The 15,275-nt window shown below is 28.6% G+C and overlaps 1 protein-coding gene across 4 annotated transcripts in view; it reads left to right on the forward strand.

The window, feature by feature from the left end:
• Positions 1-15,275, forward strand: part of LOC100210859 (BRCA1-associated protein) — a 60,569-nt gene that overhangs the window by 2,516 nt on the left and 42,778 nt on the right. For all 4 annotated transcript variants that reach the window (XR_010641178.1, XR_010641179.1, XM_065807254.1 and 1 more), the window contains exons 4-7: positions 95-208; positions 615-693; positions 835-897; positions 11,802-11,852. Coding sequence is in view for 2 of the 4 variants with exons in the window: in XM_065807254.1 (XP_065663326.1) it covers positions 95-208; positions 615-693; positions 835-897; positions 11,802-11,852 (307 nt within the window). In the remaining 2 variants the exon portion in view is untranslated. The remainder of the gene's footprint in view (positions 1-94; positions 209-614; positions 694-834; positions 898-11,801; positions 11,853-15,275) is intronic.

A 15,275-nucleotide genomic window follows, 5' to 3' on the forward strand; every position in this document is an offset into this window, starting at 1 on the left:
AAAATTTAGAATCATGAATTTTTGTTATCATTATCTGTCAAAAAGTATATTTTATAATAAAATATGTTTATTTTCTATTTTGTTTACTTTTTAGTTGTTTATCAACATTAGGTAATGTTGATATTCCTAGAAGTGACACAATATGCATGTTAGGTGTGCCAGCAAAGTACAGTTGTCAAGATTTGCAAAACTTTATTGCTCCCACTGGGTAAGTTTGTGAAGAATTACTAAAATATATTTTTTTGTTGTTACTTGACTCATCATTCAGCTAAGTCTCATTTTTTTACTGTATCTGCCCCTGCATGCTCTGGAAACTTTTATCCGTCTAATTGATTTCCCCACACTTCAACCCTTTAGAACTCTCTCCCATCTTTATGTTTTCCTGACTCATACAACCTACAACTTTTCAAGTTTTTTGTCAACAATTTCCTTGCTCTATAACTCTATTCTTTTTTTCTAGTAACTCCCAACTTATTAGTGGTTGCTTGCAGCCTTGTTGCGAGTGAATCAGAATTAAAAAAAAAAAGTATTATTTAAATAGATTTTTATAATTTTTTATAATAAAGTGTAAATAATGGCAGAAAAAGTAAAATTTTGCTTGGAAATAATTTTAGTGAAACTGTTAGACACATACAAATTATTCGGGATGGCAATGCAAATCAATACATGGTACTTATCCGGTTTAAAGACCAGGTAATCAAGTTGCTTTTATGGTTTCATTAAAATTATAAAATTTACTAAACCTCTTAAAAATAATTAACTTATATTGAACTTCTAAAAAAAGGTTAACTACAATGTTTTCATATTTTTGATTAATTTAATGAATGTTTTTAGGAAAGTTCTGATGCATTTTATCGTGAATATGAAGGAAAAGCATATAATATGCTTGAAGATGAGGTTCTATGTTTAAAATGATTATAATTTTATATAGGGTAAATTATTTATCAAATGGCTAATTTTATACACTTCATTAAAAGAAATCCTCATTTCAACAAAAAAATTCCTTGATAATAAATTATCCCAAAATTAGAATATTAACTTTATGCACCCCTAATTTCATAACTTCATTAGATATGAAATGATTTTGAAATAGATTTGGGTATGATTAATAACACATTTTTTTCAATCGCTTTTTAGGATAAAAAATTTTTTTTTTTCAATATTTTACCACTTACTATTTTCTTATCACTTACTATTTTCTATACACACACACATATATATATATATATATATATATATATATATATATATATATATATATATATATATATATATATATATATATATATATTTATATTTATATTTATATTTATATTTATATTTATATATATATATATATATATATATATATATATATATATATATATATATTTATATTATATATATATATATATATATATATATATATATATATATATATATATATATGTATATATATATATATATATATATATATATACACATATATATTATTCAAATTCTAATTTTTCTAAAAAATTAGAATTTGAAAAACTAAACCGTCTTGATTTGAAGCAATCTTTAAACTTAGTCACAAAAAATCAAACAATCAGCATATCTTTAAACTTACTCACAAAAAATTTCAGCACCAGTGAACCACTCTTTCCTTACCCTCAAAGCACATGTTAGGAAAAAAAAGGACCCAAAAATGAAAAACAGATTACTTTAAATGTCATAAGGGCTAGTCTAGTATAATTTTTTTTTTTTCTTCTAGGGCTTAGATAAATATCTCTATTTTTGATCAAAAAAAGTAAGGTTTTTTTTCTTTCTTTTCAAAAACAGTATAATTTACATTTTAATTCAACTAAAAAATGTTTATTATGTGGTGCGACATTGTTTTTATAACCTTTTTGACATTTAAATTTAAACTTTGTTATTTAGATTCATAATATAGTTTGCAAATGCTTATATTTAAAATAAGAATAGAATTACTGAATTTATGTATGTTTCATCTCCTCTAAAATCCTCTTTCTAAAGTCCTCTTTTTTAAAAAACCTTCTCTAAAATCCTCTATTATCCTTTAAAAAGTTAAAAATGTCTTAAAATCCCCCCTTAAAATCCCCTTTTAATTATTTTTATTTCTTGATGGTAGTACAATGTTTAAAATTCATGGTCTGCAAAACTGGTTAATGTCTGAAATGAGAATTGGGTTGTAAAAAATCAATTTTAGCAAATCCATATCATCTAGCATAAAAAATGACATTGTTGAACCCTATCCGAACCCCAGTTATGTGGAAACATGGGCGTTAAACCTATAAAAAAAATCCTCTAAAATCCTCTATTTTTATTCAAAATTTTGTAGTTTTTTGAAAAAAATCCTCTAAATTAAATGCAAAATCTCTAAACTTTTCTAATATTCTCTTTTTCTTATAAAAAATTTATGTGGCCGCCCTGTGTTTATTATTTGTAATATTTTAATCAGAATAAAATGAAGTACTCCTTAAGTTATTACTACAATTTATTAATTTGTCTGCAAAAACCATACTTCACATTTTTTTACTTTTTTGCAAAATTTTGAGATTTTATTGCAAAAAATAGTCGTTATGTGCAGTATCAATGATATTCTGAAAAAATCAAACATGTGCTAAAGTATCTTACATCATTAGTAAATACGCAGTTTTCAAGTGGTCTTTAAAAACAAATCATTAACAATGAAGAAGCGAAATGGTTTTTTCAAATTTACTTTTGTAGCTCTCTTCTGGATATGTTCTATGCGTTGCATTGCAAATTTTGAATAATTATTACAGGCTGGAGTAGCAAATTCTAAATGTGGTCTTATATACACTGTGTATAATTTCTTCCATAGTTTTGTGTCTCTGCTTAGAAATGTATTTTTCATCCATCCTAAAATGTCGTTAGCTTTAGACGCAATTTCTGAAGTGTGTGTGTCCCATTTGCCATTCAAGGTAATGGTAATGCCAAGATCGTGCTCTTATTCAGATTTTAAAATGTTAACGTTGGTTAAAGATGCTGCATCAAATATATATTAATTTTTTTGGGGGTTGCTTTTACCCATATAGATCACATTGCATTTTTTGTAGTTTAGCTTCATGTACCATTTTTCAGACCATTCCGTGATAGCATTTAAATCTAATTGAAGCTTGTCTGAGTCTGAAGCATCTTTAATATGAGCAGTATTTCTGCAGTCATCTGCATACAACTTGCATTGGAAGTAATTAATAACTGATGGCAAATCGTTTATGTAAAGGATGAACAAAAGTGGACCCAAGACACTACCCTATGGTACACTGCTAGTTATGTTTGCCCAGCTGGACTTGTACTCCCCAAGCACAACTCTCTGTTTTCGGTTAGTGAGAAAGTCACCAATCCAGCAAAGTAGTTTTCCAGTGATACCGAAGGCTTTTAGTTTATGCATAAGATGTTGATGCGGCACAGTGTCAAAAGCCTTAGCAAAATCAAGAAAGGTTATATCAACTAATTGCTTATCTGCCAAAGATGAAGAAATAATATCCATTGACTCCAAAAGGTTGGTGACGCAGGATTTGTTCCTAACAAATCCGTGTTGTTGTTCTGCAATATGGCAAATTTGATCATTATATAAATAATTCAAGATAGTGTCCCGGATAATTCGTTCCAGGACTTTGCACAGTACAGGCGTGAGCGAAACTGGACAGTAGTTAGCTGTATTTAATCGACTTCCGCATTTGTGCAAGGGCGTCACTTTAGCAATTTTCCAAGCATTGGGTACAAAACCTTCTTGAAGTGAGCTGTGAAATATTTTTGTCAGAGGATACGCTATAGTACTAGCACATTCTTTAAGAACACATGGGTGCACACCGTCATCACCTGAAGCTTTATATTGATCTAGTTTGCTGAGACTTGAAAATACTTTTTCCAAAGAAACCACTGCTTCTAGTTTGCTGAGACTTGAAAATACTTTTTCCAAAGAAGCCACTGCTTCCTAAACAAAGCTTGTGGTTTGATGTTTAAAGTCCGGCATTGGAGAAACAAGATCTTCGTTAACAAAGACAGATTTAAAATATGAGTTTAAAATATTACTAATCTCAGGACCTGAGGTAATAGTATCATTTTTTGAATCATACATAGCGTTGATTTGATTTTTTATTTTTTGCTTTAATTTTACATAGCTAAATAGTAGTTTCTTGGAATTGTTGTGAACTATTGTATTTTTATAGTTTCTGATGCATTGCTTAGTGTATTTTTTAATTTAGTAGCAAATCTGCTTATATTCATCGAGAACTGGTATAATAAGGGATCTGGTTTGCTGGACTAAAATCGATAAATGTTTCTTTTTTAAATAATAAGATTACGTAGCTGATCATTCATCCAGGGTGGTTGAGTTTTACGAATTAATTTCTTACAAGGTATCCATTTATTGCACAAATGATTGTACTCAATGAGAAAAATTTCGTAACATTGTGATGTGTTCTTAGAAGTAAACAAAACATCCCAGTCAATATTTTAGAAATCAAAATTCAGATTTTTGAAGTCTGCTAGTTTATAGTACAAATTCGATCGCACAAAAAGAGGTCATTTTATAGTGTCGGCGGTAGCCAGATGCCGTTAAATAGACGGGTGGTATTGGTTGGAGTTATTACAAAGCGGAGGAAGAGGTTCGATTTTGTAGATGCGATTGGATGATTCAGTAAGAATTAAATCAAGAAAACTTTTATATTCGCTATTTGAGTTACAGAATGAAGGAAAATCAACCACTTGAAATATATAGCGATCTTTAAGAGTATGTAAAAATCAATGATCTGATAAAGTTGCTCCTACTGATGTGTATCCTAGGCCTTTGTTCCATGTTAACTTATTAAAACTGAAATCTCCGGCTAAGCACATTCCACTAAACATTTTATTCTGGACTGCATTCGACGCCGAAACTAATGATGCTAACACTGCTTGTTCAAGATTTAAGCGTGCATTGATATCATCGTTGTGTTTAGGAGGAGGTCTATACATACACCTTAGCAAAATGTTCTCTTCTAATATTACAGTACACCATATTTGTTCAACAGATTTACAGTTTAATGGATGCATATTCACTTCAAACGAATTTAGTTTATCATTTATATAGATTGCAACACCACCTCCGCGACCTTTCCTGTTGTTGCAGTATAGTTTATAACCATGCATGTGCATTGAGCTGTTGATGTTAGCCCAAATTTCAGTTATAAAAATAGCATCGTATTTAAAAGTGTATGCCAGGGCTTCAAGCAAAAACAGTTTGTTGTTCAGTGAACAAGCATTTTTGTAGTAACAGTATAAATGATTTGACTTTCTTGGCGTATATATATAAGTATTTAATGGCTGGTTTGAACAGCTTTGAGCTGAGGTGGATGGTATATTAGTACACTCAATATTATTGTGTACTGGTTTCGAGCGAGCAATATGAGCTTTTTTCCATTCAACAAATGAGTGTATTGAACGCCGTTGATTTCAAGGGTCTTAGATACATCGATGCAGCGGACCCTATCGCTGCGGATGACAAATCGAAATGGTTTATCAAGGTTACTATTTTTTTCAAGATCTCTGTTTGCCTCTTTCCTCTCAAAGTTAAGCTTGCTAAACTCAGCTTGCTCCGCAATTGTTCGATCAGGTCTGATGAAAACATTCTTGTGTTCTGTTTTGGAAAGATTTGGTGCTGCTGTTGTTTCTGGATTCTGCACTGTTTCTGGATTCTGCACTGTCGAATTCAACAATAATTGAATTTTGGCTGTTTCTAATATTTGAGCTATTTACTGCATCATTAGTTGCACTAAAATTGGGCTTACATCTTCAAGTAGATACAATCTTTGCATTAATTTTTAAAGATGATACTATTTCTTTTACTTTTTCGGTTGTTGTGGATTTGTCCACAATCTGGTCTAAAGTATTAAAGGGAAACATGCCTACAAAAATAGCTTTTTTAGCTTTGTTTTTAGTGGCTTTAGCATTTGGAGAAATGGCACTAACAAGAGCTGTGTTAGCTTGTGATCCTGGTTTTGCTAAGTCTGCTGCAAAGTCCCTGTATTTTGAAATCTTACTGTTAGTGTCGTTTAAACAAACTTTGTTTTTCTCAAGGATTTCAAGTTTCAATTTCATTTTATTGATTACAACTTCTTTATCAAGGACAATTTGCTCCAGATTGTCAATCCTCTCCATTAGCTCTGTCTTGACTTGGTTAATTACAAAAGCAATTAGATCTTTCACTTTCTTTTCTTGGTTTGATCCAAGAGCCATTTGATCTTGATAGGAGGGCTACCACCCTATATCAGTGGATTACCTCCTGGTCGTGAAATATTAAATCATTAGTTATAAAGCTTATTAACACAAATACTGTAAGAAGTTTTGATGTGTTTTTTTCCGTATATATTTTTTCCATATATATATATGATTATATATATATATATAAAATATATATATAAATAAATATACATATATATATATATATATACATATATATATATATATATATATATATATATATATATATATATATATATATATATATATATATATATATATATATATATATATATATATATATATATATATATATATATATATATATATATATATATATATATATGTATATATATAAATAAATATCAACAAAAAAAAGTTAGATCATATCTTTCCATTTGTAAAAAGGGGTCACAAGAGGTAAACCAGATATGTTCAAACTGTTCATGGGGTAAATCGGAGATGTCCACGCTGTATAAGAGCGCTTTTTACAACTATTTGCGTAACACCCAATACAATTTCATTTTGCAAAAAAAAACAACACTTTATTATTGTAAAAATGGCGGATAAATGTCAAATTCCAGATACTACAGAAATTCCAGAAAAAAACTTGGTCAAAAGTGGGAACTAGGCAGAAATAAACGATTATCTTCGCATATGATGGACTTTCCGTGAAATTGCAAGTGTTTTATGTGTTTTCAGAATACAGCAGTAGAAAAGAGGGGGTTTTTGCTTTTGTACTTAAACAAAATGCAAAATAATGATCAACAAAGCAGCTTTCTTGCTTCAATAATTGAGGTTTTAAGTGTTAAATAAAGAAGACCTCGACAAAAAGAAGAAAAAAGATTTTCTCATGACCACTCATTCTCTTATAACATTAAAGTGACACGAGATAATAATACTGTTAGAGTTCCAGTTTGCATCAATGCTATTTTATCAATTTTTGGAATTGGAAAATCAAGAATAGAAAGAATAAGAGGATCTCTTGCCAAGACTGGTAAGTAAACAGAAATAAACATTTATTTATTTACTAATTAGTAATTCAAATAAAATAAATAATGAACAGAAGTGTTCCAACAAAGTTTCTCTCAAAAATAGCAACAGCAAAAAATGTTTTATATGAGCTTAAAAGTTTGGCTTAGTTAAATTAATAAAACATTATAAATCAAATTATATTTGATTATTTTTTAAGGAGTTTCTCCAAAAAGCCACCAAGGAAAACATACAAATTGACCTCTGTCTTTTCAGACCATATTCTAAATAGTATTATTGATCATATCAAGTCTTTTAAAGGATGAAAAAATCATTATGCATTACATGACACTAAAAAACTATATTTACCAGAGGATCTTAACTTATTAAAAATGTACAATATGTTCAATGAGTGCTTCCCACTAAATAAAGTTTGTCAAGAAAGCTACAAATTTAGATATGATCAGGGAAAAATAGCTGTAAAAATAGCTTCAACATTTGAAGACTTTTAAAGTTTTTTTAAACAATATTCTTTTTCATTCTCTTTTTTTAGAATAAATAAAAATTTAAAATTTTTAAATGACAGTTTATTTCAATGAAGAATGTTTGAGTAATACTTTTTATTCCAGTATCCTGTTACTTCAAACCTGCACAATCTACATCTAAAAACCAAGAAGTTCTTATAGTTGATCAATATGATAAAACTTGTGCTGAGATTTCTTTTGCATGCAGTACAAAACAATTTCTCATTAAACTTGTGCAATAAAAATGTTTCCTAATAACACAACTGTTAAATCTTATGAGATGGGTAGAATAAAACTTGGTTATTAATTTTGGTCTTGTGCATTGTTTACACATACTTTAAAAAGAAATATCTGAAAGTCTCCTTTATTTTTTACCTTTCCTTTTGATGAAAGCCTGAATGTTTCTTTTCAAAATAGTCAAATAGATCTGAATAGTATTCATTTTTGGAACAATTTTCTAAAGACTTTAACTCTCAATTTTTGGGCTACCCTCCTGCAAAAAAGTTACAGAAAAGTATGACCACATCTTTGACAATAGTTAATTGTAAAAATCTGACAAAACTGTATACAGGTGGCCCAAAATAAACTGATTACTTCTTGATCTTATTAAAAAGCAGCAAAAGTGACTAAAGCTACATAGACTTTTTAAAATAAAGAGCAACCTCCATGTAATTCATAATGCTTTTAAAACTGGTTTTCAATCAAGTTAATGATAGCTTCACGCAAACTTTTCCATGGTTCTCCTGCCAGAAGAGCTGATTATGTAACTGTTACTGAACTAAGATAACTTAACTTTCATTAAATGGAATTTTTTTTACTTACATTGCTAGTTTGTTGCAGAAAATCTTAGTGAGATATCAGACACCCCAATGATTCTATCTCTTTAAAGACTTGTTTTCAATTGATTAAAGCTTAATGAGTTTAATAATTAAACAAGATGTTTTATGCAGGATCATAAATGGCAAGTTCTGAAATTTTATTTCACTAGAAAGCAGAAGTTTCTGCTGTTAAAATCAATCACAATTGCTTTTGCTGCAGAACAGGAATAAAAGATTCCATGCCAGCCTAAATCCATGAAGCTATGTAAGAAGCATATTTGTCAGCAGGAAGGCGAAAGATTTCTACCCAAGGGCCATCACAAAGAAAATCACAAAAAGAATCCCAGTCAGCTTTAAGATGTTGTAAGAGGTACGATGATAGGGGGATTCTAAGAGATCAAACCATGATCAGAATCACGTAAGGGTGGATGTGGAGAAACTGAGCACTGACTAGGATCAGAAACAAGACATGATTCAAGTAGAGAAGGTAAATGATTCGGGTTGTCCAGAAAACGAGTTGGAAAGTTGACTATTTGAGTTAGGGATTGAGAAAGGCAAAAGTTGAGGGCCTTAACGCCAGCAGAGTCACTGACACTAAAGCCAAGCCATTCAATGTGATGAGCATTAAAGTCACCAACAACAACAATATTGGCTGATGGATAAAGAGAGAGGGCTTGGTCAATTTGATCAGAAATAACATCAAAAAGAGTGCAGTCTTAAGATGAAGGAGAGCGATATTGAACAAAGAGAAAGGCGATAGAGTGGAGTGGTGCTAAACGAAAGTACATAAAAGAATTGTCTGTGGATTCAAACCTAGTGTCCCAAGAAATGGGTGAATTCTTATGAATGTAAATGCTCAGGCCAAACATGTGACTATTGTAGTCTTTATGAATTAAAGAAAGATAACCATCAACACTGAGATCACAAGATGAGACAGCTGAACTCAAATTAGTCTCACAAAGAGCAAGTAGGTCTAGTGAACTTTGCAAGATTCAACCAAAGAAAAGTTACTTTGAAGACCATGAATATTAGTGAATGATAGGTTTAGAGAACTTGGTGATGGCAATGGTTTTTTGTATTTTATAGTTTTTGGTACTTTATTCATTTTTAAATTTGTTAGACAGCACTCAGTACACTGTTTAATAGCCCAAGTAATCGCCTCATTACTATTAATAAACCCTAAGCTGTAACAATGAGCTCCAAATGTGGCCTCAACAATGCACACTAAAAGTACGAACAGGAACACAATCCATGCGCAACATGGCACTGTTAATACTTTGACATTTTTCGGCTGTTGATGGAATCAGCCTCTCTGAGAACTACCACAGAATTCAGGAAACCTGACTACCAGCCGGCCTTAGAACTATGAAACTGAGTATTAGAGCTGTACTCTCATTAAGAGGTAATATAATAAGTTGCCTAGTCATAAAAACAATGACAAAAGCAAAACCCGTGCATTGAGTCAAGAAGATCCAGCATTCAACATCCTGAACTGGAAACAATTAAGTAAAAATACATCTGCACCAGCCTAATAGATGAAAGGGTGAGAGGCTGGTAAACAGATAGAATCTGTTTACTCCTTAAGTCTTTTCCTAGGAGGTCTTCTACAAGACAGTAGCTGGATGCATTTAACATCTGCCCAAGATGAGTATTTTTATCTAGACACTATCTCTAGCCTTTACCCAACCAAGAGCCCCAGACAGGGGTTGTTTAAACTTGGAGTTGGATTCTCCTAGCCTTTGCCTAAAAAAGTGAATCCTACAAGGCAGCAGGACATTAAGTAATCCCAATTTTTGTTCAAACAACATAAGTAATCCCAAATTTTGTTCAAACAACATAAGTAATCCCAAATTTTGTTCAAACAACATAAGTAATCCCAATTTTTAATTGAAGTAGAATAGCATCTAGCAAAATAGAGTGGATATTCAAATAATATTTAAAAATTATTAAGGAACTTAAACAATTTTATAAAAACGTACTGTATAAAAAGTTTAGCATTAGGAAAAACGTTGTTAATGATCTGTAAAAACGTACGTTAATTTTAAAATCAACTAATAAAAAACTTTTATTGGTTGATTTCAAAATTAATGCGCATTTTTACAGACTATTAGTAATGTTTTTCATAATGCTAAACTTTTTATAAAGTACGTTTTTATAAAGTTGTTTATGTGTACTTGCAAAAGTTTCTGAAGTTTTTAATAATATTTGAATATCCACTTTATTTTTTCTAGATACTTATCTACTTTGATTAAAGTTTAGAATTACTGATGTTGTTTAAACAAAGAATGAACTATAAAAGTAATAAATGCTTTGTAGAAAGTAATAACACTGTTATACTTTTATAATGCAGTTAGTGACTATTATTACTTTTGTAGTTGTAAGTTTATTGTTTTTTTTTTCATAGCTTTTCGCTAACAAACTTTTAAAAATTTGCTCCTTGAAAACAAGTACACAGCTTTACATAAACTAAAATTTTAAAAAAATCATTAGTTTATTTTGAGAAAAATAAAACAAAACAAAAAACTTTTACAGACTACTGATTATCATTGCGGACAACTCAAATGATAAATAAAAACTTCAATTTGCCCACAGGGCGACTGGCAAAAAACTGGAGGATTCACCGCTGATTTAATATATATATATATATATACACATACACACACACACACACACACATATATATAATGTATGTATGTATATTATATATATATATATAATATACATATATGTATAATATACAAGTATATATATACATATATATATATATATATATATATATATATATATATATATATATATATATATATAATATACATATATGTATAATATATATATATATATATATATATAGAGAGAGAGAGAGAACTCTTATATGTTGTCAGAAAGTTTTTTCCGTATTTTGTTGACAAAAAGTAAAAATTAAAATGCAGGGTCGGAATTATTTTTTTTATTAATTGATTGACTGCCTGCCCCAACCAAACCCTCAGTCGATGTAGCAGCACTCCCTTACGAGTCAGGCTATTTGTCAGTCAATGTAGCAGCACTTTGTTGCGAGTCAGGCTATAAGATAGTTGATGTAGCAACACCCCGCGCATGATTTACAGTAAAAAAAAATAAAAATAAAAACATTTTATTAAAAAGAATAAAAATAAAAACATTGTTTATATTGTTAAAAACACTCAGAATGTTTAAAAACATTCAGAAGGTGATGTTGTATGATGTTATATTTAATTTTTTTTTATAATTAAGCTTTTTTTTTTAGTGCACCCACATAATGTTTGTCTCAAAAGTGGAGTCTGTTGCAACGACAGGGGTTTGTCAACTTTTTTTCATATTATGTTAAATAGTATTATTTTATAATATTAGTATCAGTATAATACTATAATATATAGGCAGAATATATCAACAAAAAAAAACAAGTTGTTGTTAATAAATTTTGAAAAGATTGCATTAAAGTTAGCCTGTCAAATAGTTTGATCAAAAGGTTGATCAAGCTGTCAGGTTTTGATCAAAATTTTGCTTAAATGAAACTAATTAAAAGCTTTATGTTAAAAGTTTACAAATTTATTTTTAAAAAATAGTAGTTTTGTATCTTAAACTTTAATATCTAAACTTTAATATTACAAAAACATTATTTTAAACATAATATCTAAACTTTAATATTACAAAACCATTATTTTAAACATAATATCTAAACTTTAATATTACAAAAACATTATTTTAAAAATGTGTTTTTGAAATAACTGAGGTTTTCATAATAATTTAGAATAATTATAAAATTTTTATTTTAAGTTTTCATAATTTAAATACAAGCCCTCTCTGTTTTGTTTTTGCTGGTATATTTAAATTTGAGTTGTTAAAAAATATTTAATTAATGAGTAGATTTTTTAATAAAATAGTAATAGAATTATAAAACATGATTTAATTAAAGGCAAGAAATATTTTCATCCATGTGGAAAAAAAGAAAAAGTTGAAAAATTTAGTTAATCATGTGGAGGTAATTTGAAATTTAAACATGAATTGGAAAAGGAAAATATTCTTAGTGGACAGAAAATGGTGCTTTTAACTGATGGAAACAAACATACAGTTCATGTTGGTGTATCAGATAATAAAACTATTCGCAGAACCATAGCATCTGTATCTCTTGAAACTAATATGCAGTTACAAGTTGCAATCGATCTGAGTGATAATGGAACCAAATTATTTTGTTCCAAGCTGAGAGACAAAGTAATTTGCAAACAATTTATTTGGAAAGCTGAAAGAACTACAGTAAAATCTGGAGACCAATTATGATGTTCTACAAATTTTGTTTGAGGAATCAGGCGGTTGTTTGGTTGAGCTAGATTTTGTTATAGTAAAAGACACATCTGATTTTGTTGAGTTGATAATTAGAGGATTTGATCTTTATAAGACTTAAGTAGTGTACCCTCTGGTTTATTTCTTATTTAAGTCATCTGCTATGATAATCATTGGTCTGGTGTAAAAATTTTTTTGCATTTTTTCTTGGTTGAAAATAAGGAAGAAAAAAAATTTAAACGCTTGACTACTGAAATATGTCTAATAAGAAACAGTTTATTTAAAAGTCAATTAAATAGTTTATCAATTAAATTAATTAAAGATGTTTTGTCATTTTTGTTTTAACAAAGGTTTTATTATGTGAAGCAAAAGAGTTCAAATCCAAAACTGCAAAGTTTTATATATAATATTTTATTATTCTTTTTCAAATTTAATTTAGTTTAAAACATTATTTTTTTAATGTTTTAATCATTTTTCATTATACTAAGACTTTTTTTTTAGAATAAAAGAATTTCCACGTAAATTGTTAATTGCGTTCTTAACAATGTTTTTTATTTTGTTAATTTTGTTTGACAAAGTTAAAATAAAAATTTATTTTACTAATGAAAAACAAAAGAGATTCAGTGTTGTTAATCATTAAACTGCCCATTCACGTGACTCAAAATGCGACTATAAAGTTTGAAAAATGATACAATAGCATTTGGAAATAAAATAAAATGTAATTTATAACTCATTATAAATTAAGAAGAAACATGCTTCAAAATGCAACAACAATGTTTAAAAAACAGCACAGTCGCACTTCAAAATGTTAAATTGCATGTTGGCTTCTTTTTATTAACTTTGCTGAAATAACGCACCGTACCCATTGTTAAACTGCTTTAAATTTTTAAAATTTTCTTTTCACAAGGAATAAAATTTTCATAGGTCAAAAATTTGTTTTTAACAATAAACCTACTTTAATTAATAACAAACTGTCTGGTCGTCATGTCGGGCTAAAGAAAAGGCTTTTTTTTTAAATTTCAGTTGTCCTCGGAGAAAATGAGTAGTCTTGTGCCACCGGACGACCGTGAGAGTACACCCCTGAACTTTAGTGCAAGTGTCAATGGATTCTGGAGGTGACTTTATGAAGATATGTGTTAATGTCCTTCATATTGATAAAAAAGGGACATCCAATAAGCTCAAAAATGAATCATGTAATTCCATATTGTATTATATCATCAATCTAATGGTCTGGGTAAATTTGTTAAGCAAACAGACAAGGCAATTCACGCAAAATTAAAAAATATGTAAATACATTATAAGAGATATTTTTCATCTTGATCATGGTAAAAAATTAAAAGCAGGTGGCAGCTTTAGATCAAAAAGATTTTAGCCGTAATATATATATATATATATATATATATATATATATATATATATATATATATATATATATATATATATATATATATATATATATATATATGCAGTGGTCGAAATGGAAAAAAAAGTAACAAGATGGTATTTGGTAAATTAAAAATACCATCCCGCCTAATCATTGTTATATATAGAGATTTATAAAAAGGTGGTGGCAAAGTTTGTAAAATGTTCTGTGCATTATGTAACATAATTGTTAATATAATATGGTAATACAGGCTTTGTTGTTTAATCTTCTTTCTTTAAATGTTTAATTGTTTAAAAGTCTACGTTAATTTACTGAAAGATAAGCCTTATTTAATTATTTATCCTAATAATTATTTATTTTATACAATATAAACACACCGCATACACAACTAATAAGTTTTTTATTAATTTATACTCATTTTATTAAACATATAAACCTGATTAATGCCAGTTCAAGATTATCGGAATCATGACCTAAAAAGTATTTTAAGCAAGAAAAGTTATAAAAGTTACAAAAAAATTTAGATTTATGTTTGCGTTAGAGTTGTATCAAAAAATTTGTTATAATAGACTCTCACCAGTATTTAAAGAACATAATAAAGGTTATATTGTTTACATATGTAATCAAATTACAAAAAAAAAAAAAAAATTCAGAAAAATTTTTTTTTTGCACCTACCTACCCCACCCTCTTTAGAGATCTAGGTGCACATTAAAAGCAATTTCTCAGACACCCCTTAATAGACAAGAATTAAATTTTTTTTTTACATTTTACATTTATAACGATATTTATTATTACAATATGATGGTAATTTTACATTTTACAATTGGTATCTTCATAGGAAACAAAAAAAGTTCAGAATTTAGCACACTGTGCATACTTAATGATCTAGAAAAAAAATAGGTTTTCATAACTTTAATACCATTTATAACAGGAATCTAAGCCAAGTGCAACCTAAAAAGAATTATTTTTAATGTCAATTTTTTTTGAAGATCTAAAATGTAATTAATACAATGTAAAATGAAATTTAACTAAAATTTATAATATTTGCAATGCTG

Source organism: Hydra vulgaris, chromosome 10 (assembly GCF_038396675.1).
Source record: "Hydra vulgaris chromosome 10, alternate assembly HydraT2T_AEP".
Taxonomy (NCBI): Eukaryota; Metazoa; Cnidaria; class Hydrozoa; order Anthoathecata; family Hydridae; genus Hydra; species Hydra vulgaris.